This window comes from Pyxicephalus adspersus, chromosome 10 (assembly GCF_032062135.1).
Source record: "Pyxicephalus adspersus chromosome 10, UCB_Pads_2.0, whole genome shotgun sequence".
NCBI classification, from domain to species: domain Eukaryota; kingdom Metazoa; phylum Chordata; class Amphibia; order Anura; family Pyxicephalidae; genus Pyxicephalus; species Pyxicephalus adspersus.
The window spans coordinates 16,217,077-16,243,262 of NC_092867.1; the positions used below are offsets into that span (position 1 = coordinate 16,217,077).

The 26,186-nt window shown below is 36.2% G+C and overlaps 1 protein-coding gene across 1 annotated transcript; it reads right to left on the bottom strand.

Annotated features, from left to right (window-relative positions):
- Nucleotides 1-14,950: 14,950 nt before the first annotated feature.
- NKX6-2 (NK6 homeobox 2) lies at nucleotides 14,951-20,388 on the bottom strand. Its single transcript, XM_072424301.1, has 3 exons — nucleotides 19,746-20,388; nucleotides 17,810-17,982; nucleotides 14,951-15,714 (listed from the first exon to the last, which is right to left on the bottom strand). Exons 1-3 carry the CDS (start codon nucleotides 20,170-20,172, stop codon nucleotides 15,466-15,468), a joined length of 849 nt encoding a protein of 282 aa, XP_072280402.1. The 5' UTR covers nucleotides 20,173-20,388; the 3' UTR covers nucleotides 14,951-15,465.
- Nucleotides 20,389-26,186: the final 5,798 nt, after the last annotated feature.

Sequence of the window (26,186 nt, forward strand, 5' to 3'; positions counted from 1 at the left end):
AATAGGGTTAGGTTTGTACTTGCAGAAAGGGGGTGTTCTTATTATTTAACTACATTTTTTTTAATTTTATTGATTATCTTGACAGTAGACAAATATGTCTATTAGTTCCCTGGCTGCTGTAACCTTTTCTTTGCTGGTTTTGATGGGTTGCACATTCTTACACTTATGTAAAAAGGTCTGGACTCCCTTGAGCATGCAAGAAGGAATGTAATAAATTGAGCCTATTTATTACATCATCAAATTCTAATTAGAGATGTTGCAGCTGCGTGCTTTTCATCTGCCTAAGATGATTAATGGAATGGGTTTTAATTAGGTTGCATGCTAATCTTTCAAATGAAAGTCAATGATATGTTGTATTGGGAAGATGGGTGAAGAATCCTGGAAAACAAGTTTACTTGTTGTCAGATGGCTTCTCAGAACTATTTTTAAAGGGGAATTCCAACAAAGCTAAACATTTAGCTTTGAGTGGGATTTTGGCCACATTTCCAATTACCACTGGATGTTATTCCATATACAGTGAGGGAAAGAAGTATTTGACCCCCTGCTAATTTTGTACATTTGCCCTCTGACAAAGAAATGACCAGTCTATAATTGTAATGGTAGGTTTATTGTAGCTGTGAGAGACAGAATAATACCAAAAGAACTCTCAAAAACCCAGTGCTCAAAAGTCAGAACTTGTGCATTGTAATGAGTGAAATAAGTATTTGATCCCCTATCCACCAGCAAGATTTCAGGCTCCCAGGTGTCTTCACTGTATGCAGGTAACGAGCTGAGATTCGGAGCACCTTCTGTAAGAGAGTGCTCCTAATCCAAGCATGTTACGGTACCTGTATAAAAGACACCTGTCCACAGAAGCAATCAATCAGATTCCAAACTAGCCACCATGGCCAAGACCAAAGAGCTGTCTAGGGATGTCGGGGACAAGATTGTAGACCCCCACAAGGCTTGACTGGGGTACAAGACCCTTGCCATGCAGCTTGGTGAGAAGGTGACAACAGTTGGCGCGATAATTCGTAAATGGTCAATCTCCCTCCGTCTGGGGCTCCATGCAAGATATCGCCTCGTGGAGTTGCAATGATCATGAGAACTGTGACGAAGCTACCCAAAACTACACGGGGGGAACTTGTCAATGATCTCGGGGCAGCTGGGACCATAGTCGCCAAGAAAACAATTGGTAGCACACTGCGTCGTGAAGGCCTGAAATCTTGCAGAGCCCGCAAGCTCCCCCTGCTCAAGATACCACATGTACAGGCCCGTCTGCAGTTTGCCAATGAACATCTGAATGATCCAGAGGAGAACTGGGTGAAAGTGTTTTGGTCAGATGAGACCAAAATTGAGCTCTTTGGCATCAACTCAACTCACTGTTTTTGGAGGAGGAGGAGGAATGCTGCCTATGACCACAAGAACACCATCTCCACTGTCAAACATGGAGGTGGACACATTATGCTTTGGGGGTGTTTTTCTGCTAAGGGGACAGGACACCTTCACAGCATCAAAGGGACAATGGACGGGGTCATGTACCATCAAATCTTGGATGAGCACCTCCTTCCCTCAGCCAGGGCATTGAAAATGGGTTCTGAATAGTCTATGCTGCTGCTTTAACAGAATGTAACGATCCAGCAGTGGTGTCTGACACGGGGCATAAGACTCACAAATTTTAATTCTTTTGTAGGCAATCCCATATTAGCTAATCACATGAAAGGGTGGCACGGTACAAATCCAAATAGCAAAGATGTCAGCACTTAAGGTTCTTTGAAAATCCCTAAAGAATGTTTAAAAAATAAATAAATAAAAAATCCCATCACTATGGCTCCATAATAACAGCCGGTTTTAGAAGTGCATTGTTTTCATAAGGCAACAAGTCTTTGGTAATAAATACAGAGCTTAGATTCACTAAATACTTTGCATTTAACTAAAATGTTTTAATAGCAAGGGCATTCTGGATTGATATTTCATCAGTTTAATAATCAAACAATACTCAGGAATGCCCTTCTTTGTTTAATATTTGAGCCTGGAAAGCTCCCTAACAACCAGCCAGGGAAAGTGATACCTACAGTTTACCATAACAACTAACCTCTGCCAATTGTTATTTTGAAGAGCAGAAAGTTCTGGCCTAATGGTTGTGAAGGAGTGCTTGTAGAGAATGTGCACATCATTGGGTTCAATTAAAACATATCTAAAGAAAACAAAAATGCAATTTGTTGCAGATTACCATTCTTTACATCAGGTATGTGAGTTGGCTAGGTAGACATTTTTGTATTTTCCTTTTTTTCAACCTGTTTATCCTTTAGTAAAACAAATTTATGTTCCACTAGCTATGCTCAATCCTGCTTTGTATCCTTGGAGAGACCCATGAATGTTTTAGAGGCAGGACTTTGCTTCCAGGTTCATTTGCAGTAAGTGACACTACATTTTTGGCAGGGTCAATAGGTATTGCTGATTATGACTCTAGTATGATAAAGGAAAATTTACAAAGGACTAGTGGACTGCAATATACTAAATAAACGGGAAAATCATTTCTCTAACATCCCAACTCAAATGTCTTAGAAAAAAGCCAAACTGAACTTCAAAACAAGTTTTTGCACACTGGTGACTAGAATATCATCTATAGACATCTAATGACATCATTGGTGTCATGCATTTGGCTCTATCAAGTGGTGTTGGCCCAAGAACTATTTAGGTATTGTCAACAAATAGGTCAAACAGCACAGTTATAGGAACCCCTTGAAACATCTGGAAGAACCCCGGTTGAGAATGCCTACACTGGCCAATAGGAATTTGCAGGAAAGGATACATAGAACACGTCAGAATGACTGAGACTAGGACAACTAAATAAATGCATCACATACCAGCACAGTTATGATTTTTTTCTATCCCTGACATGCTCCATAGAACCTAGCTAACATGCACCATGTTATTTACAGGATTACTGGAAAACAATGTGGAATAAATGTATAGTATATCTTATTAGTTGTCCACTGTTGGTGTTTCAGGGCTATCGGCTGTAATAGTTTGTTGTCGTACTGTATTTCCTGCACTCCTCATAATCCATTATCTGACAGAAATACTATTTGTATGTGCATATATGTACAATGTGGATAAATACCCGCTGAAGCTACCATCATCCTGACATCTGCCTCCTTCAAAAATATTTTAATTTCCGGTTTATCTAAATAATTAGTGTAGAGATTTAGTGAGATATTATTAAAATGACCTGCAGTGTGTTAAAGTAATAAAGAGGAACTTGAAGAACCAATTAAGTAAACTGAAAGTAGTAAGTAATTTTCTAAATTGTTTTGTGATCTCAGCACATCTTATCTTAACATCACTCACCACTTAGTATCTTGGCAGGCTACTCACTTTAAGGGAAGGAATTACATATTTTAGTGAGCACCTATTGTTGCAATGGTAACCCTAAAATGTGATATCTACCACATATGGGGAGATACACATACCTTTTTAGTGCAAACAGTGCTTTTGTAAGAGTAAATTAATGACCCCATGGCCGTAGATACAAGAGTTGTAAAATGGTGAAGGGTGTAAGACACTTATAAGACTATTCAGTATTTATTGCAGGATCCCTATATAACTGTGTTTCTCAACCAAAGTTCTTCCAGAGTTTCTAGGTGTTTCTGGTACAATGAGCAATTTCTGACTCTCAGGCAACTTTAACATGAATGATTTTTGGTTATCTGTAAGGGTGACATTCTTCCCACTATCACCCAATGTAAGATGAATTCATCCCACTGATCATCACACTAATGTACTGTGAGCTGTGAATATAGGAATTATAGTAGGGGTTCCTTGAAGAGTTTAACAGTATTTTAAGGGTCCCTGCGTGTTAGAAAAGATGAGAAACACTGCTATAGAATATGGGGAGAGAAGCAGAATATATAAAGACAACACTGATCCTTACACAGGATGATACTGTTTATATGAGGCATATCCCTTCTGCATGTATATGTAAGAAAAATTCAAAATGAGCATGAGCGAAAAGAAAAAAAAAAGATAATTTGTTGTCCATTATTTAGGACACTGAAGGCCAGGGAACTAGCAAGTTTAGAAGGAGAGATCAGCAGTAGCACCCATCACATTACTTTGATGTAGAGGTTTTCCAGGGATTTTTAAAATATACAATACCAGCAATGGTCATGAATATATATGACAGAAATGTGCTAGCTTTTTTGCCAGTCCATTACACACAGATGTTAGTACAGCATGTTAAGGGTTCAAGGCTGGAATCGCTCACATGCATCTACATTGTGTGTTTTCAATAAGGTTCAAATGGAATGCAGCTTACTTGAGTTGTTGGTTCCCCATGAAAATGCATTAATTTCCTACATCTGCAATACAAAATAAATGGTTTCTATTGTGTATGTGTCACAAGGTTGTGGCAGGGCCTTGTCTCATTTTTCTCCAAAGATCTATACAGTGATCACACAGCATCAATTGAATCATTCACTCATTGGGATTTATTAGAACTATTCACTAAAGTGCAAAATCCATTCAAAGTGAATAATTGCTAATAAGCCACCATTACTTAAGTGTTGTAATGTATAAACTCCTTAACACTAGACTAAGACAGTTTACATGGGAAAGGACAAGCTAGATTTACCCAATGTTTTCACAAAAAAGTATTATGGAGTGTTTTAGTAATCAAGCAGATTTATTCTGTTAATCCAAGTGTAATATCTTTAATTATTTTCATAAAATGTTTAATGGACATAAATGGGAGAATGCCAAGTTTGCAAGTTGTGAAGTTGGACATGGGTGGTTTTCAGCACAGAACTTGGTTTAGCACGGTTGCTTCCAGTGTAAGATTAATGATTATACTACTTAAACGATTTTTTTTTGTGTTGGATAACATTTGATGTTTGTTTATTATTTTGGTTTATATTTTGGTTTGGTATACAAAGCAGTATGCCTACATACACATATACTCATACACTGCATAAAGGAAATATCAGAGGAATGTCTCCTCAGATAGCAATCCACCACAGGTCTTGGCTAATGAGATCCTTTCACTCCCCAAGAACTTTAATATTAAAGGAAAGACAAATATCTTGTGGATGTTTTTTTCCCTTTAATAAAGGTTGTTGGGTTGTATGCTGTGTTCAGGGGTCATGCCTCACCACCATAACCTAGCTTGTTCTTCCTCTCCTTTCCTGCCTTCACTTAAATATTTCTTGTTACAATACCAACACATGTATCGAAAGGCTATGTTCAGACTAGCAGTGAGGTTGTGGTGCAGGTACTGCTTTCTTACACCACTGAAATGCTTCCTTGGGTGAGATGGTACATGTAGCATCTCACCTGAGGCAGCCCAGTAGAAAATAAATAGATTCTGTCAAATGAACAAACATTGTTTTTTTTTTTTTAAAAATCAGACCAGAGGTGTGGGCAGCCGAGCTAATGGCAGTAAGTGCTTATTGTAGGTCTAAACCTAACCTAAAAATACATTTTCTTTTTTTTTTACCTTCTATTAAATATAATTCTAAAAAATATATTGGTAAAATACAAAATACAGTTTGTAAGAGTTTGTTTTTCTAAATTCAACATCTCCACTCCATTCAGCATTTTGTGTGGGGTAGAAGGAAGTGGAAACATTGGTTATCATTAAATTGTGTATGTTTTCGTTTGTTTATTTCATAGTTAGTGTGGCTGCCTTTTTAGCTTATTGACAAGCAAACCATTGATTGGTCATTCTCTAGTGTCAGGATCTCTGAAGGGAAGATAGATAGGATTGTGTATTTTATATTGTCTCTTTAAAGCTCCATAAAGGACACCACAATGAACTTACAAGGCAAATATAGCACATTCTAAACATTTTTTATTCCAAATTTGATGGACTTCCAGACACTGTCTATATGAAAGTGCAAACAAACAGATTTTACTAGATTCACAAGCTTTGTCATATAGTCATAAATGTGTCCTTCCCTAGTTTATTAGTCTAGGTTGTGATGTAGTATATTTCTATACATATGTTGTGCCCTTGAAGAAAACAATAATAATCTTCTACAGGAACAAGGAGTTTCAATAAAATTCCTTTAAAATTGGGTAGGTTGTGCAAACTAAAAGTTGATACCTATAAGCCAAGGCTGTCCAAATGACGGCCCATGGGACTTTCTTTTGCATCCTGCAGGGTCCTATTTGACAAAATTTTAGACCATTTAATGTACAGCACTGTGTCATATGTTGGTGTTATATAAATACGGTTATTATTAATAATAATAATAATAATGTTCCTTAGGCTGTTATTTCTGAATGGAGGACACATAGTTAAGTATCAATGGTCTGCAGAGTGCTTAAAGTTCTGTCTTCCAGCTCCCTGCACAGTAATTATGCATGTCAGAGTGATATTCTGACCAAAAGGGAATGTAAAGTTTGAGGCCTGACATAACTGGGGAGGGAAATAGCAGTAGGGGAGTTTGTCTTCAGGCACGTAAACCCTGGACAACAATAGGCGGGATGGTATTATTACTGAACCTGCCACTGACCCCAGTAAACTCTGTGGGTTAAAATTTTGGCACTGCCACTGACACCAATGAATGGGGGGTCGTTGTTATTCTCGCTGACTGACACAAAAAGGCAGGGCTTATTATTGCTGCCACTGATACCAATACTAAGTAAGGGTTAGTTATTATTGCTCCTACTTACACTAATGCTGAGGATTATTATTGCATATGACTGCTTCCTAATATTTTTTAATAAAATATTTTAAAAGGCTGTTTTTTATACAGCTCTCCACTTAAATTGTGGATACAAATGTGATCTTTGGGTCCTTTCAAATTGGACAACACTGGTATAGTATAGAAATTTACCAGAAATGTTGATTCAAGAAGTTTCTATATTGCCTGTGGAAATCTGGAAGGAATAATTTATTTGTCACGTTATTATTTTCTTTTTTAAAAACAGGGGGGTAACGGTTGTAAAGACGCCATCTGTTATTTTTAGTGATCTGTGTTGGTAATTATTTTGCTTATTATTGTGTTAAAGTTAAGCTTGATGAGCATGTGTCTCTTTTTCTACGTTATGTTTGTAACTTTGTAAATGTCAAACATTTATATAGCACCAAGGTGTGTAATTATAAATTACAGCTGTAACTGTTTATTGAGCAGGCAAAAGGTGTATATCTCTTCACTAGATCAGGACTTTGCTCATCTTGCAAGTTAAGTTTTTATAGCTTTCTTATAGGTGGATGTCAAGCATTAGTAAACATAGACTTTCAATATTCATTACTGGGACAACCTTATACATGTGGTGTCTTACATGCTGGGTGTCATCTAACCACTGTTTTCCTGGGGACCAGTAATGTTTATGTAAATAGTTTGTAGGTGCAAGTCCTAAATAAATGCCCACATTTACACCTCACTCCCTTATTTATAATTCTGGTGGCTTCACATATTATCTGGTCGATGGTAAAGATATTAATTGTTGTGTCATTAGGCATTGCACTGCAACTTCCACTAACCAGTACAATTTCAGAAAGAGTCTAAATGTAAAGTTGGCTGATTTCTGTTTCATTTGTATGGCAGTAAAACTCATGTACTGTGTTCTCCCTTCAATCTTTATGCAACTAGTTGTGAAGGTGGAACACTATTTCTCTAAACATTTAATATATGTTCCCTAAAAAATTGGGGAACACTGAAATCACATCCAGGTTCCTATGTACCCGTATGCACCCCTGATAACATCACAGTGTCTTTCTGATGACACAATGGATGGTGTCCTGGGGGATATCCAGAAATACATGATAACGTCACAGTGGGTTTAGGTCAGGGGAACGTATGGGCCAGTCAATTGCATCAATGCCTTTATTACCCAGGAACTGCCTACACTCTGGCCACTGAAGGCAAGGTATTGTCCTGCACCAGAAGGAAGTCAGGCCTCACTGCACCAGGTGTGACAATGGATCTCAGAATTTCACCTTATACCTAACAGCAGTCTGGGTATCATTAGTTAGTGTGTGGAGGCCTGTGCAGCTTACCTTCCCACCAGAACATCACTGACCCACTGCCAAAACAAATGTGCTGAACGTGAACCCACGCTCGTATGTGAATAGAGTCTGGCAGCAATGGTGGATCTGCTCATTCTGGTGTTCTCTGGCAAATGCCAATCAAGCTTCGGCCTCTGGCATTGTTCCTCCTGTACATGCTAGCACAAAAATATAAATACCAGTCCTGCTTGGTTGTCGCCCTTCCCTTCTACAGCCCAACTCTCCTTGTTTAAAGGTTCATCTCCTGGTATCTCCTCTATGCTTATGAAACTGTGCCAGAAAACACAGAAATCCTTCTTGCAAAGGTACAGTCAGGTCCATAAATATTTGCACAGAGACAACTTTTTACTAATTTTGGTTCTGTACCACAATTATTTATAAATGAAACAACTCAGATGCAGTTGAACTGCAGACTTTAGGCTTTAATTTAGTGGGTTGAACAAAGAAAAAGATTGCATAAATGTGAGGACCTAAAGCCTTTTTTTACACAATCACTTCATTTCAGAGGCTCAAAAGTAATTGGACAATTGACTCAAAGGCTATTTCATGGGATGGGGTGGGCAATTCCTTTGTTATGTCATTATCAATTAAGCAGATAAAAGGCCTGGGGAGTGCTTGTATGTGGAAGATTTTGCTGTGAACAGACAACATGCGGTGAAAGGAGCTCTCCATGCAGGTGAAACAAGCCATCTTTAAGCTGCAGAAACAAAAAAAACCCATCCAAGAAATTGCTACAATATTAGGAGTGGCAAAATCTACAGTTTGGTACATCATGAGAAAGAAACAAAGCACTGGGGAACTCAGCAACACCCAAAGACCTGGACGTCTATGGAAGACAACAGTGGTGGATAATTGCAGAATCATTTCCATGGTGAAGAGAAATCCCTTCACAACAGCCAACCAAGTGAACAACACTCTCCAGAAAGTAGGCGTATCGATATCCTAATCTACCATAAAGAGAAGACTGCATGAAAGTAAATACAGAGGGTGCACTGCAAGGTGCATGCCACTCATAAGCCTCAAGAATAGGAAGGCTAGATTGGACTTTGCTCAAAAACATCTAAAAAGCCAGCACAGTTCTGGAAAAACATTCTTTGGACAGATGAAACCAAGATCAACCTTTACCAGAATGATGGCAAGAAAAAAGTATGGAGAGGGCGTGGAACAGCTCATGATCCAAACCATACCACATCATCTGTAAAACATGGCGGACGTGTTTATTGATGATGTGACACAGGACAGAGACAGCTGAATAAATTCTGAGGTGTTTAGAGACATACTGTCTGCTAAAATCCAGCTAAATGCAGTCAAATTGATTGGGAGGCGTTTCATAATACAGATTGACAATGACCCAAAACATACAGCCAAAGCAACCCAGGAGTTTATTAAAGCAAAGAAGTGGAATATTCTTGAATGGCCAAAGTCAGTCATCTGATCTGAACCCAATTGAGCATGCATTTCACTTGTTGAAGGCTAAACTTCGGACAGAAAGGACCACAAACAAACAGCAACTGAAAGCCGATGCAGTAAAGGCCTGGCAGAGCATTAAAAAGGAGGAAACCCAGCATCTGGTGATGTCCATGATCAAGATGTCTATGTTCAAGACTATAGGCTGTCATTGCCAGCAAAGGGTTTTCAACCAAGTATTAGAAATGAACATTTTATTTTCAGCTACAGGTACTGCCTTATTCTACTGTGCAGTACTGGCAGTGACAGGGGTTCCTGCGCAACCTTCCAAAAGTTAACGTTTCTGTCATCTTTCTATCAAGTAACTTATAAGCATGCCTTCAGAAAACAACCACTGGGCCTTTTTTTTCTTTTTTCCAAAGCCAATATGTATAGATTCTTTGCAATTTGCCTTAGAGTATGGTTTTTTATAGATGTAATAATGCTTTAAAGGTTATGTTAGTATCTCCATGCTTTTGCAGGCAGTAGCATTTACAAACAGTTATCCAGAAGCTCCATGCAGCTTCTATGGGTGGTTGGCTATAAACTTGCACTGAACGCCTGGAGTTTTAGGCTTTTTTAACACCAGGGAAATGCCCATGAGTCCTTGCTGAATAGCAAAGAAAAACTGCTTTTTCAGGTGTTTAGAAAGCCAGAAAAAAACTATAATTGTCTGTACAGATGTTTGCTATCTAAAACTGATCTTTGATTCCTAGCGGTGCATATTGGGCATCCAGGAGCGGTAAACTGCAGTTTTTTTTCAAACTGTTTGAAAGAGGGTAGCAAAACCTAGCAAAAAATAAAATTTCAGTATATTAGTCTCTTGTGAGTTTACTTTTGGAGTAGGTTTTCTATACGTTGAGCACTTTTTTTGGTTTCAGTATAGAAAAAGTTATATAAGAAAGTAAGCAGCAGTCTACTGTGCCCCTGACTTTATCTGGAATTTTACCCTCCTCTGTCCAGACTCTTTACAAATCTCCATCTGTTTACACTGTTCAATCCACACCTTAAAATCACTGACAAATAAAGGTAATGCCACCTATCATCTGGTTGAAATTGTGCCTATCAAGGTGTGGAATATATAGTGAACAGTTAGTTCCCAAAACCATGTATTGAAATTATGAAAGTGTAAGAAAGTTCTAAGAAACTTTGACAAGGGCCATAATCTGATATCTAAACGAATGGGTTAGAGCATCTTCAAAATGACAGGTCATGTAGGTGGTTAACAGTATGCAAATTAAATATTACAGTAACTATCAAATGTAAAATATTTAAGGGTTATCAGGTGTCAGGATCAAGGGTGCACCATAAGGAGAGGAGGCTAGCCCGTCAGGCCTGATCCCACAAATAAAATACTGCACCACAATTTGCCTAATAGTAATCAATAGGTAAAATAGTCAGGATAAAGTACATCTCAGTTTGTTGTACATTAGTGAAGCTAGTGTAAGCAGCTGGGTCAAGAGCCCCATATTTCGTGTTGGGTGCAGATGCATATTTTTCTGGGGCTGTGGGTGTCCAGTATGCTGCTTTTGAGCTTTCACAATTTATATTTGCAAAACAGTGACACTAAACTGGGTGCAGCCCCTCATTACATTCCTCAGGACTGCCATTTTTACATTTTATCACCTGCAAGAGCTGAGAGAAGGAACTGAAAAAGTTAGAGGAACGGGCAGTTATGCAGTCATGGAGCGACAGATAAGGGATGACTAGTGTGTGATTTGTTTATATGAATGTAAGTGTTTGTGTGTGTTAGTGTCTATGATTAAAATATCTCGCAGAAGGTACTGCTATGCAATAAATAAAATAAAGGATATGGTGCTAAATTATTAAAATAATTTCTTATTTATATTTATGGGATGTTACATATTCCTGATCTTTTGTTCCATAGACTGCAAATTACATTTGCTCCTTATTTCTGAACTTGTTACCCACTTCTGACTATACATCATATATTTATAGAGTTTCGTAATATGCTGGTGATATATAAATACTGTTTATTAACAACAATAATAATACTTTCCGTTAAAGTCCCGTTTCTCTGCACATATCAATTTGGTCTATATTTGGAATGTGGCATATGGGCATTTAATGCAATATATTGAATGTTCACCAACCAGTGAACCCTATATTTATATGTACAATAATAATATTTTGCACATCCCTGACACCTACACATTGTACAGTGGCTCATTGGTTAGCACTCTGGCCTTTGCAGCGCTAAGTCCTAGGTTTGAATCCCAGCCAGGACATTCTCTGCATGGAGCTTGCAGGTTTTCCCCATGTCTGCATGGGTTTCCTCCCACATCCCAAAAACATGCAGTTAGGTTAATTGGCTTCCCCATAAATTGACCTTAGACTACATTAATGACATATGACTATGGTAAGGACATTAGATTGTGAGCCCTATTGAGGGACAGTTAGTGACATGACTATAGACTTTGTACAGCGCTGCGTAATATGATGGCGCTATATAAAATACTGTGTAATAATATTATTATTAATGTTAATAATAATACTTGCATACTGAGAACACCCGCACTCTTTACTTTACATATTCACACTGCCTGCATCGCTGTGCATTTATTTAAATCTTTGCCACTGTCCCTTATGGGCTTGTCTATGTGTTACTTTTGCAAAGACTTTAAGTAGTATTTTGTTTTGTGATAAGTGTATAGTTTGCTGTGTATTGAAATTTTTAGAATCCTAGAAATGCCTGTTGTTGAGTATGGGTCTTTGTTTTTGTGGCCCATTTAAAACGCCTAAGTCAACTGATATTTACCCTTGAAAGCATCTACAATAGGAATGTGAGCATTAGAATTGGAACATGGAGAAATAGAAAAAATAATTTGAATAGCCAGGTGCATGTGTGTCATTTACCTGGGGAAGAGATGGCAGAAGGTTGTATTGTGAAAAAAAGCAGGCTGGTGGGGGCAGTTTGAATAAAGCATCTGCTGCTAGCACCACGGTACCAGATCCCACAGGATACCATGGAGGCAGAAAATATTTAGCTGGTCACGTTAATGTTTTTGTTATCAGTGTATTTGTCTATGCACAGAGATAATAAAACAATTTTATGATCTGAACCAATATAGTTTAGAAAAGGATTTCCCCAAGTTTATAGGAGCAGGCTATATAATAGAGTGAAAGTGAGGATGCCTGGTAGTGTCACACACTGTGATGTTGTCAGTGACAAAAGACAATGAAAAGGTCAGATGAGATTTGCTACAAGTCTCTCTTTGTGGCCTGCAGATGTTCAAGATTAGTGAACATGTGTGCTAGTATAATCTTCTGCTCCTGTAGCCAAATACAGCACTCCTAGAACTTTTCCTGCAAGCTTTGTGTGTGTTTTGTTTTCTGCAAATAACTTCCTAGTAAGGTTATTGAATTGAGGAGCTCTGATATGGCTTCATTGCCATCTACCTGATCCTAAGGCTGATATTACACCTGGTACACACACAGTGTGTTATCTACATTCAGTCAGTGGCCTAAAAAACATAATCGGATTTCCCAAGAATCTGAATTCAAGAGAAGATAGATCATAAGCAAGTTTTTTTTTTCCATTGTCCTCGATCAGATGTGTTGTTAAATATGTATTGAAGTCAAGAGTACAAACGATGCAGCAAATGAGAGCATGAGCTCTCATCTGCTGGAGCATCCTCAGCATTGAACAGTAAGTTATCCCCAGGTATCAGGGAGGGGAAAATATCATACACATGGGCACCAGATTTAGGGACCGATGTCCCTGCAGATTCTAGATAATTATTTAATGGGACCGGCTATGCACTTAATTGCTCGTGTGTAATAGGGATTATTACTTTTTTTTGAGGGGAATGCTGTGTGTTGTCACATATCAGAAGTATCTGGAGGAGGGAACCCCTCTGTATAAATCTCTGCAGATCCTCTTGCAGATGTCAGAGTAGTCTGGAGTGTTGCTCCTTCAAACAAAACACAATCTAATAAAATATCTGCTCTGTGGATTGATTTTTCTATGTCAATATTACAAGGATTACTTTATTTTTCTAAAAAAATAATTTTTGGTACACCCACAATAATCTTAAAAATATCTATAAATGACTCCTACACCAAACTCATGTACGCATTTTGTCTTGCCCAGAACAATTTTAACCCTCATCTGAGTTTGCAAACAAAATAAAAAAAACATAAACATCAACAGGTTCCCGTTCGAATCAAAAAATATTAAAGTGCATGTTTTTGATTTCAATTCTCCAACTTTGCGGCAATTGCTGATTGTTATATATATGTGTACACTTCCTTAAAGCACGCCGGTAATTACTTTGACCTCCATCCCTAAGTTATACGGGTGTCATAGTCATTCTATTCTCTTCTTTCTGGTTTTGGAAATTAGAAGTAAACTCGTTTTATTGCCGCAGTCACTGACCAGTGCTGAGTGCACGGAGCTGCCATGGCTGACTGGCATGAAGAAGAAACAAATAGAGCTGTAGAATGGATTTTTTAGTGTGCTGTATTAATGTAAAAATAATAATTTAATTTATATAATAATCAGCTAGATTAATACTACAAAATCGTTCTGCACTAACACGGATATTAAAACTAGCCACCAACTAGCATAGTAAATATTAGTCATAAATGAGTAATAAACAAATGAGTCTTAGGCATTTCATAATTATGATCTTGATTTAAATAAAAAACAAAATGTAAATCCCCCTGAGTCCTCATTGAATTGCAGTCACATTCTCAGCTCGGCAGGAGTTGGTAAATCTAGTTCTGAGGTCCCAGAAAGTCGATTTGCTGGGTCAGTGTTTATACAAAGGATGGGGCAGGTGTACAATCACAGCTAATCAATTACAATGAGGAATCCATTCTATCTATCATACAGAACATCACGTCCGCATTCACACCTGTAGCACCACCGACTGCCAGGGCATGCTGGAACTTGTGGTTCAACACTAACTGGAGTTGCTGCAGGTTCTGTTTGGCGGATCTGTACGTTGGTTTTCTTGTTTGTCGTCAATAAAAATCACTTCACTACAAAATAACTATATATCTGACAATAAATTATATAAAAAGGTTTCTGGTTTAAAGATTAAGCTATTAAAAACAGGATAATGTTAAAAAGTCGGTTACTTTTTTCAATTAATCATTTTAACATTTTAGGAACCCCCGCCAGTTAAAATTGTGTATGTTAATTATTGATAATAAAAAATTCATAAAGTAGAATAATATACCAATAATAGAATATTATTATAATTTGATGCTACTAATATTAAAACCACTACATACTATAACAATAAAAACATTTACCTTAGTACTACTAATATTATATATGGTAAATTGTAACCAGAATTATAATATAACTATTATAATAGAAATACTGCTAATATTTTAACAATAAATAATACTAAAACAACAATAATAAAATTCTGATAATTTGTATACACCAATATTATAAAAGAATATATTAAAAATGACACGCCGGGCTTATGGAGAATCTGTTAAATAATTTATTGAATATACAAAGTTTTTTTTACCAGTAACTGGAGGGCAATATTTTAATCCAACTGAAATAAACACTTTTATCTTTTTTTGGCTGGGTTGTCAATGTGGAAAAACCTTTAGATCTTAAATTTTTACCATTGGGAATATACACCACAAAATTGTGTAATCTGATATATACAAAGTAAGAGGAAATGCAGCTGTACAAAAAGTAACAAAGTGTTTTCTATATATATCGGTGTGAGTGGTGTCTGTAATTACATAGTGGATATTTGAGGGGTCACCGTGTTCCCCTAAATTGAGTCCTTTTTTAACTCAATTTAAACAAGCAATAAGATCATTTTTATAACTTATTCTGTAAAAAATTATATACATCTCAACATACATTTTCGTCTGTACACCACATAGCACTTTTAAACAAACACTTACAACTCTTATTTATAATTGGAATACCCTGGTCATGTCAGCTTGTAAAGCGCTTTTTTGGGGTAGGGGTGCTGGGAGATGTCCTTGGATTGGGGGTCCAGGAGAAGAAAGTCTCTTGTGTATCACAAGGTGTCCGAATTATTGCTGCACGGGCTCATGAGGTTTAAGTTTGTGCTTTTGTGCTTTTTCAACAACCTGGAGATTTTCTCGTCGTCGGAGTTGGGGTCCAGGGGTTTGTTGTATTCATCATCATCCTCATTATCTGAGCTTTCCTTCATTTTCTCTGTCTCTGAGTCGTGTTTTTTCTTGGCCGAGGCCATTTCTGCCGCATGCCGCTTCCTCCACTTAGTTCTGCGGTTCTGGAACCAGACCTGGACATGGACAGAACCAAATATTAGTATTTTACAATATTATATGTAAGAGATCAACAAGGTTCTCTTATCAGATCAGTGCCACATAAAATAGAAAGAATAGGAACTAATCAGATTGCACATGCTGCAACGGATTTATTATTATTATTATTATTAATAATAATAATTATTATTATTAATAATAATAATAAACAGGATTTATATAGCGCCAACATATTACGCAGCGCTGTACAATAAATAGGGGTTGCAAATGACAGACAGATAAAGACATACGGGAGGAGGAGAGGACCCTGCCCCAAAGAGCTAACAATCTATGAGATCTGTATATAAATATATAGATGTCCAAAAAGGACAAAAACTATAATTAGATATGTGGTATAATTACATATGTATCAATCTATGCCCTTTTCACCCGCACGTATATACAAATGAATGACTTGTATTTGCAATTGGTATCACTACCTTCCCTTGGTAAGTTTTAATGAAACATTGTTAAGTGTTGATTTATTACAATATAGATGATATATAAAGTATTATATCAATTCAATGTTATCCTATATTTATTGATATTAAAAAACGTTATATATTATTCATATTGTAAACATCAACAATGTTTTATATTTTATATAAAATAGAAAACTACTGACAGATGCAATTGATGTCCATAACATTGTATTTATTGTGTTTGTTTTTGTACTTTATTATGTAACTTTTATTTATTTTTTTGTCACAGTTTCAAAACTAGGACGGAAAATACAAACTCAATTGATGTACATATCAAAATCTAGCAGCTTCATTTTAATTAAAAGGTAACAGGGGAAAATATAATACAGACGGATAGATCTCACATGGTTTCTGGAGAGCCCGATATTGATACAATGTGAAATGTGTGACATTCAGTGTCAGTACTCTGTATGTATCCAGTAAATTGCTAACTAGTCTCCTTCAATGCACTGCTATTGTATGTGTAATAGACACAAGTGCTGGTTCAGGAGTACTTGTCACATTCAATTACCTAAATATGAACATTGACTAAACTCAGCTGCAACAGGCTTCATCTCTGGATGTGAAGTATAATATATATTATATCTACGTATATTAGGACACACAAAATGATTCCGAGTTTTAATTACTATTTAAACCAGATTATAATTAATCATGGAAAAGAAAATCAAATGAATAAGTTTCATCAGCTTATGTTTAGCAATGTAATGCAATGTGTCAGGAGCAAACATATTTATTATTGTTTTTATCACAATTGTATGGGGATAAATATGTATATAAAACGAAGCCCTCTACATTATAATTAAAGGTCTTGTAATGCAACATTCTAACTTATTTAATTACTCTCTATTTAGGAATATATATATATATATATATATATATGAACAAACATCATACACAGTGCCTATTGTATAGCGCCTGACAGCGCCTGTATAGCACCTGATGATCTCTATCAAGGAAGTTCAGAGCATTAACTTAAAATATAAATAATCCCTACAATCACATTAAAAGCATAAAATAGACTTTTTAACTGCACATTATTAGGCATTCCAAATGAAGATAATTTTGCTTTTTATTTTGTAAATAAAACGAATATTCATGCATACATTCAAGAAGTAGGTCTCAACCTCTTTAGCAAATTACACACGTATACATATATATATATATACTTGTACTATTAATTAAGTAGTGTGTACATTAAATAAAATAATATATACATGCTTTGGAAAACTGACTATAGGAAAAAACAATCAGTTGATTTTTAACTGATTTTATATATATATATATGTATGTGTGTGTATAATATATATATATATATATATATAGTTAGGTGTGCATACTATATTAAAATATAATAAAGTAGTTGCAGCTGCTAATATATTCATATGTTTAAACAAACATCTGCAAATTTTGAGGATTTTACATTTATAGTACTGTATAAATGGCAGCTTTTTAAAGCCCCTGTGAGTTGAAACATGTGGAAATTGCATAATGTAATTCTTTCTATAGGGGATGTGTGTGTGTGTGTATGTGTGTGTGTATATATATATATAAAATGTCAGATCCATGCAATGTGAGGTCCAGCTCTTACCTTGACCTGAGACTCTGTCATGCCAAGGGAGTAGGCCAGGCGAGCTCTCTCTGGACCTGCCAGATACTTGGTCTGTTCAAATGTTTTTTCCAAAGCAAAAATCTGCTGCCCTGAGAAGGTGGGTCTGGAGTGCTTCTTTTTGCCATCTTTATCCAGCATCATCCCAGCCTGGCCTGCAATGATCAACCAAAAACTTACATAAGAAACATTCACCTAAAGCATTAAAAGACACTGGGATTCATTTACTAAATGAGTTCAAATGCCTATTTCATTTTAGTGAATAAGGTGAAGCTATGTTCATTGTAAATACCCTATCATCTGCAAGGAGCAATAAAACAAAACTTTTGTATTTGATGACATGAGTGCACAAAGCTTCACCTTGTTTACCAAATGAACATTCAGTTTACAAAGTGAAAATAACCAACTCCTTTAGTAAATCATTCCTTTAAGAAACAGAAGAACTTACATTGTATTATTTTTTTTTTTATTAGAATTAATCCTTGTTACAACTAATTGATTTGTGCACCATAAAAAGTAGATAAGAACATGCGAGGAGATAACAGATGGAAGTGTGTATATAAGACTGAAGTGTAATTAGTAAAAGGTGCAATGTCACCTTTAATTCTTTCCAAGCACTTAGGAGACTTTACTGCAAGTTTAAAACTATGTTGACTTTAGTAAGGCCTTATAGAAATACGTGATCAATGCAAAAATGCAATATTGTACGGATTCCTTGCTTAGAAAGTTCTGTATGTGATCATTCTACAAGTGTGTTGTTTAGTCTTCCTGCCTTCAAAGTGCTTGGTATGTTCGATAAAGAAATGCATTACTACATGGTACTTCCTGTATGTAAAGTATTGCATATAATACAAAAATGTATTACATAGTATTCCTGTCCTATGTAAGTGCTGTATGTGTGTGTATGTGAATATAAATATATATATATATAAAGAACTGTATGCACTACACTTCTTCTTGTCTGGAAAAGTGCTATATATAATCTGCTTGTATAGTGATTAGTATACAAGTGCAACGCATTGTCTTTCTGCCTGGAAAGTTCTGTAAATGATCACCAAAGAAGTTTCAATCTAGAAGTGTATTTCATGAATTTACTGTAAGTTTTGAAAGGTTTGTGTATGATCTGTCTACAAATGTATTTTTTTTCTATGTTCTGCCTGCCTGGAGAATGCTATATATGGTTATATGGTCAGTATAGAAGTTATATTAGATAGGATATTAACATATAAAATATATTAGGATATTTTCTATGTTGTTCCTATCTAGAAACTACTATATGTGATTATTATAAAAAGGTGTGTATATGATCATTGTCGAAGCCTGTATTTCCCATGGTGCTCCTGCCTGTATAGTGCTATATATGTGATTAATATTAAAAATGTGTGTATTATATGATGTTTCCTGCCTGTAGAGTTATATATATGTGATTAATATGGAACATGTGTCTATTATGTAGTGTTTCCTGCTTGTATAGTGCTATATATGTGATTATTAATAAAATGTGTGTATTTTATATGATGTTTCCTGCTTGTATAGTTCTATATATGTGATTAATATGGACCATGTGTGTATGCCATGTTGTTTCCTGCCTGTATAGTGCTATATATGAGATAATTATGGAACTATTATATGGAAATATTATATAACCTTTATAGAAGTGTACATTTCCATAGTGTTCCTGTCTGTTAAGTGTTATAAAGAATTAGTAAAGAAGTGTATGGTGTTCCTGCCTGAGAAGTATTATATATGCTCAGTCAAAATGTGTACATTTCCTATGGTGTTGCTGCTATAAAAGTCTTATGTGATCTTTAGTTACGTATACGCATTATTTGTTGTTCCTGCATGCATAGTGCTATATATGATCATGCTAGAAGTGTATTAGTATAGAAGTATTGGATAAGAATGATGTTGTACTTACTGGGACAGCTGAGCCTGGGATCCCTCCAAGGTGAACTTTGCATGACTCCAGGCCAGAAGATGGGCGCTCTGCCCGGCAGCTCAGCCAGGGGTTTGGGGTACCTGGACACTGCTGCTGGGTTGAAGTACATCCCGGTAGAAGTGGTGAGTCCATTAATACGAGGCAGGCTGGAGAGAAGGTTTCCCGATGCCCCCAGAGAAGCTCCCAGGGGCCTGCTGAGAATGTCACTAATCCCATGCGGTGTCCCCAGGGGGATCTGTGTGTTCAGAGCAGACAGGTTTGGGGCTTTGAAGGTGGAGGGGTTCTGTAGTGCATAGGGGAACAAAGTGGTCTTCATCTCTGCCATATTGTGTAGAGCAGCCAGGGGGGTACTGCTCAGCACGAAGGCGCTCTGTCTGTTAGTATCCATCTGCCCCACAGCTAACATTTGTGACCATCCGGAGCGGCCCCAGTCCCTGCGGAAAGCCAAGTCCTGCAGGGGACAACTTACAGCAGAGTCTCTGGAGCAATGCCGGCCTGCTACAAAGCATCCGATCCCAGCGCTGTCCCTGCACGATTTCTTTTTATTGCTGTTTATTTATTTTCTATTCGGTGCAAACAATCCCTCCGGAGATGAATGTCATCCGCTGTGCGTCCCCAGACTGAGCAGCACACATCCCGCACCGGCCGAGTCAGCCCCGACAAGCACAGAGATGCACTGATAAGTGGGCAGCCACCTGCCAGGCCCGCCTGCTGATTGGCCGGCCCACAGCCCCACTGCGCGCTCATTGGCCCATCGATTGGTCCCCCTCTGCTCCCCATCCACGTCACTCACTGGGAGTAGCACTAAATGAAGGTCTTATTATAAAGTCAGGTGCTTTAAATGGCTGTAAATTCACCAACTGATTTATCTTTCAAACGACTAAATAAATCCCATTCAATGAGATTTTAGTGAGGCTCCGGCTTTAAAAGGGAATCAGGAAAAAAAATATAGCCCTGTATCTCATCAAACGGGGAAATGTAAATTTTATTGTCATTTCTCCTAAGTATTAATTTGTCTGGACTGAAAAAAAGGGAAGAGGAAAAAAAAGAGGAGATCGGCGACAAATCCATTAGAATGATGTATATAAAATAATTACACGGAACGGCGGTAAGCAAAGCGGCAGCGCTTCTTAATAGCATGTATAGATTGCCTTACAATAAAGCGGCATTCATATTCATTTGTAGCTCAGAGCATCATTCTAAAGGCCGACACAAATTACAGTGTGATGGAAAAATCATCCCTTCCATGTCTACAGAGCCTCACAAAACTACCTGTGGCTTCTGCTTATCTACAGACTTGTGTATTACAGAAAGTGTTCATCGTCACAAAATATATATATATAATATTCATTTTACTAGCTTTTATATATAGACTTGTGGATTACATGTACAGAAAGTGTTCATCATTACATAATATATATAGAAGATTCACTTTTACTATGTTTTATATATAGACTTGTGGATTACATGTACAAAAAGTGTTCATTCTTACAATATATATATATATATATATATATATATATAGATATATATATATATAGAAGATTCACTTTTACTAGCTTTTATCCACTATATTTTTTATATATTTATAGAAGATTCATTTTTACTATCTTTTATGTACAGACTTGTGAATTACATGTACAGAACACAGAAAGTGTCTATCATTACAATATATATATTATATATATAATAATATTTTTTACTAACTTTTATTTATAGATTTGTGGATTAGATGTACATTGGTAGAAAGTGTTTATCATTACAATATATATATTAAAGATTCACTTTTACTAGCTTTTATCCACAGACTTGTGGATTAGATGTACAGAAAGTGTTTATCCTTACAGAATATATATAGAAGATTTACTATTACTATCTTTTATCTATAGACTTGTGGATTAGATGTACAGAAGTATATATATATATATATATATATATATTTATTTATATATAAATATATATATAAATAATTATTATTTTACTATCTTTTATCCACAGTGGATTAGATGTACATTGTTGGAAATTGTATATCATTACAGATATATATATATATATATATAGAGAGAGAGAGAGAGAGAGAAATATTTATTCTAGGTTCAGGGATAGAATAAGACAGATATTCATTTGGATGTGCTGCCTCTTACAGTCCCAGCAACATTTGCTGATGTGGCCATTCCATTTATTTTAGGACAGATCCTCCAAATCTAACACTTGTCCTCCTAGTTATCTCATTCTCTATTGCAGGAAGAGGGGAAATGACCCATTTTGTGGTAATGGACACCCAGCACCGAAGGTATGTGCTTTACACTCAGGATACAAAGGACAGTATAGAGCAGATTGTGTATACAGCCGGCACTGGGCAGACAATGGTTCCTCATCACTGCAGCCATTCAATGGACCCATCATTGACTCCCCCCACCCCCCAATACTGGAGACCCTCCAAATAGAGAGAATGCTTGCTTTAAGTAAATGTTCCTATTGCAGCTTGTGTGTGTGCTGAGCACAGGGGCTGTCACACAAAATGAAGAGGACCTCCTTGAATGAGAAATTATCTGAAGTGACCTGTAGTGATTTCACAGACTGACAAACTACTCCCATTAATATAGTGCTGAGATGACAAGACCCCCTGCCTGTCCCCAGAGACCCCGACCCATTATAGACACACTATATATACGGCCGACACGCTGGGGGGAGGACACTGTGCACTGTACATTCATTAATACTTCCAGAGATTGATGTATGAGAACATCTGTATATATGGTATACAGTCACTGTGCATTGTGTAATAAATAGGATCTCCATCATATGATATGTGGATGTATTATACCATCTGTATATATATATATATATATATATATATCAGCGTGCACTAATTCTTAATATATCCATTGCATGCCCATCAGATGCTTTATGACATCTGTACATATAGTACTGCTTAGTATATTTAATAACATTTCTAATATATGATACATAGATAGAATTATTATAACGTCTGTTATGCAGGATATGTGGATGTATTCTATATTACACAGTCACAGGCACTGTGTATTTATTATCAAATATCAATTCAGTGCATGCCAAGCAGATGCTTTGTTACTTCTACAATATTAAGTCCTATGTGTGACAGATAGATGTATTATAACATATGTATAGCTAGTACACACACACACTCTGCATTGTATGTTACTTTACATATAAAACTCACACTCTGCATTGTATAATAACTGTTATTTTTACAGTAGGACATATCAGTTCTATTTCATCTTTACATACATTAAACACTGTGCAGCCTGTATTTATTAATATTTCTAGTGTAAGATAAGTGGATGTATCCTTACATCTATACAGATTGTACACACATTTACACAAACGACATTTATGTTGTATATTTCCCTGATAAATGTCTGGCAGCTGTATTCCTGCATTCTATATGGTTTTACATGTACTTGGTCATATAGTTAAAGCTGATTTCCTTTTCATTATTCAGATAAAGTTATAAAACCCTATACATACATTTGCTGATGTGAAAAGTGTATGTGCACTGCATGTATTACAGATGAATTCCCCCTCACTGTGTATAATATACTATTTCTGTAGTGTTGTGTACATTTTATACTTTTGTACAGATGTCGGTCCAGCTGGCAGGTCCAATCTTCCATTATCCAGTATTATTAACTTGCAATGTGAAAGGGTGAATGTGCTTAAGAGTTGCAACCGAGTTTAGTTAATACCCAAGCATGTGCAAGAGAAATAATAATGAATATATAAATTTGTTTAATTATTACCCAATCATCAAGATAATACATGTTGAATATATATATATATATATATATATATATATATATAAGTAATAACCAATTATGTGCAAGTGAAACTATTACAAAAAAAATGTTTGTACATGCTCAGAATATTTTGCTACGTGAAGAGACTTTTTTTGTTAAATCGGCCTCAATGTAAATTTTGCTTTGTAAATGAGAAACTTGTTCATTTCAAACAATCATGTTCAAGTAAAAATCCTGTTTATTATAATTATGGCAAATAATTATATTTCCAAATATATATAGTAACTATAGATTGATTTTATTAGAAACGTTTTATTAGAACGTTTTGCGTTCTTTTAATAAATGAACGCTGTACTGTGTCTGCAGGGATCATTGTAGAGATCATGTCTATCAAATTATTTGATGACCATAAATTATATATATATTATTTTTTTCTTAAATACTTAGATAAATCAGTGAGTAAAACTATACCATGGGAGATGTGTGGACAAAAAGGGCCACCTTTATTGTGCTGGGTACTTTAGCTGTCCCAGGGGACCTTTTGAGGATTTCTGAGCTCTGGAGAAAATCTCTAACAATTCGCATCAGCAACTTACCTGGGTCCTTCTTTCACACGAAACAAAGGTTCTGATTGGCTCTTACCTAATTGCCAGCTCGACTTTTGCACCAGTCTCATAAATCATCCTCATTGGTAAAATGTACCAGCAATAATCACATGATGTGCTATTGAGAGCTGCAACATCAAATAAACAAAAATATGAAATATAAAAATAGGGTCACTACAAGAGAAATAGCTACCAGACTGCAGCTCCTATTTCTTATATCCAGGTAACTTTAAATTGCCAAACACTGGCTGCTACAGATGGCAGGAGAGTTTCCCATTTAGTTCCTTTCTTTATATTTGAAGCACCTTCAATCAGCCACATACAAGGCAATATGAGGTTTTTGGTTTTTTTTCTGCAGCTGATTGCTTGGTTGAAATGAGCACGGGCTCAATGGTCCCCCACCAGCATCTTTATATTTCCTCTTCTGAGAATGCATGACTGTTCTTTTTATAGCTTGAAACACTAGTAGATATTACAATATTTTTGTTTCAGTTCCATTACATATTTTTTTAAATTTAGCTCAGTGTGTCTGTGTGTTGGTAGTGATAGAAGTGACCTTGGTGGGGACCCCTAAACATTATTTTATAGATTTTTTTATAATATCACAATGTAATCTGAATTTTACAGTCTGGCCTCCAGGGTAAATGGTAAGCAAAATTACTGAACCTTTTTCTTTCCACAAATGGAGGCCTTGGGTATCTGGACATGAAGGTGCCACTTGAGTTTCCAAACCTGGCACCCATTGTGTGCCCACTTCCACTTCTACTGGTCACTGTGGCACCATCCTGACTGCCAGACTGAGTTATACCCTCTTCAGAATCCCTCTTTATAAATGTACAATAGATAGGCGCCTAGAAATATATCTCCCTCTTCCTACCACACAAAAAGCTGAATCTCTGGCCATAGAAGTGCTTGTCATGTATTCACCTCTGTACACTGCAGATTCCTATTGATTCTGGAGACCACACTGAGTGCTACTTTTTCTGCATGTTGGCTTTATATTATAATATTTTAGAGTTGGTGGTATCCATGCACCCTGCATGCTATGTGAACCATCCCAGGGAACTTCTATCAGGGTAAAAGATTTATGCAATTCTGTATCCTCATGTAGAATCTAATACACAGAGTTACAGCAAAGCATTGTTACCTAAAAGGCATCATTTATATTGGAGTCTAGAAAGTGTGATCTCTGTAAATGTTATTCAGGCTGAAGAGGAGAAAGAGAAATCCATTTAATAAATAAATACATGAAGCACTATCGTATTCCTGAAACTCTGCAAAACTTTACATGTTTTACTAAATCAATTCGGTAATGTGATTTCGTTGTTAGATTCATAAGGATATTATTTGTAATACTAGTATATAATAATTCAGTTATATATATCTAATTCTAATACTAATTTGTAGTTTTAAAGCATGATTATTTAAAAAACATAGCCTACAGCGTGTCTTATTATTAATACAATAAAAACAATTCCAAAAATGATTTATATACCTAATACAAAATGATATACCGAATACCGGGAATTGTTACCTATTGTTAAATATTCCAGACAGGATAAAGAAAAATGTTCACTTTGCAAAGAGAATGTCCTTAGTTTCATGAAAATAGTAAGTCTGTGTTCATTTGGAGCCCCCAAAGAGGGATCTTTTTTTTTTTTTTTTCAAGGATTTTTATTTGTACCTGATCGTATGATTGAAGTGAACATTTTCTCTCCTTTTGCTTGTAGTGATTTTTCCTTCAGGCAACCAGTGCAAGGTGAATAATCAGGTGAAGCTGTGTGCTTTGAACGTCCAATCGTGTGCATGGAATTTTTTTTCCTATTATTTTCTTTAAATTTAATAATTTTTCTATTTTCTTATTGGGATTTCAAAGTGAACACAGGTTGACCTTATTGACTGATATTCACTTTGCACTGCGAAGTCACTACCCACTAAACGTTTATTAATAAACAGATTCAGTGGATATATATACATAAAGGTTGAGACCTACTTTTTGAATGTATGCATGAATATTCATTTTAATTATAACA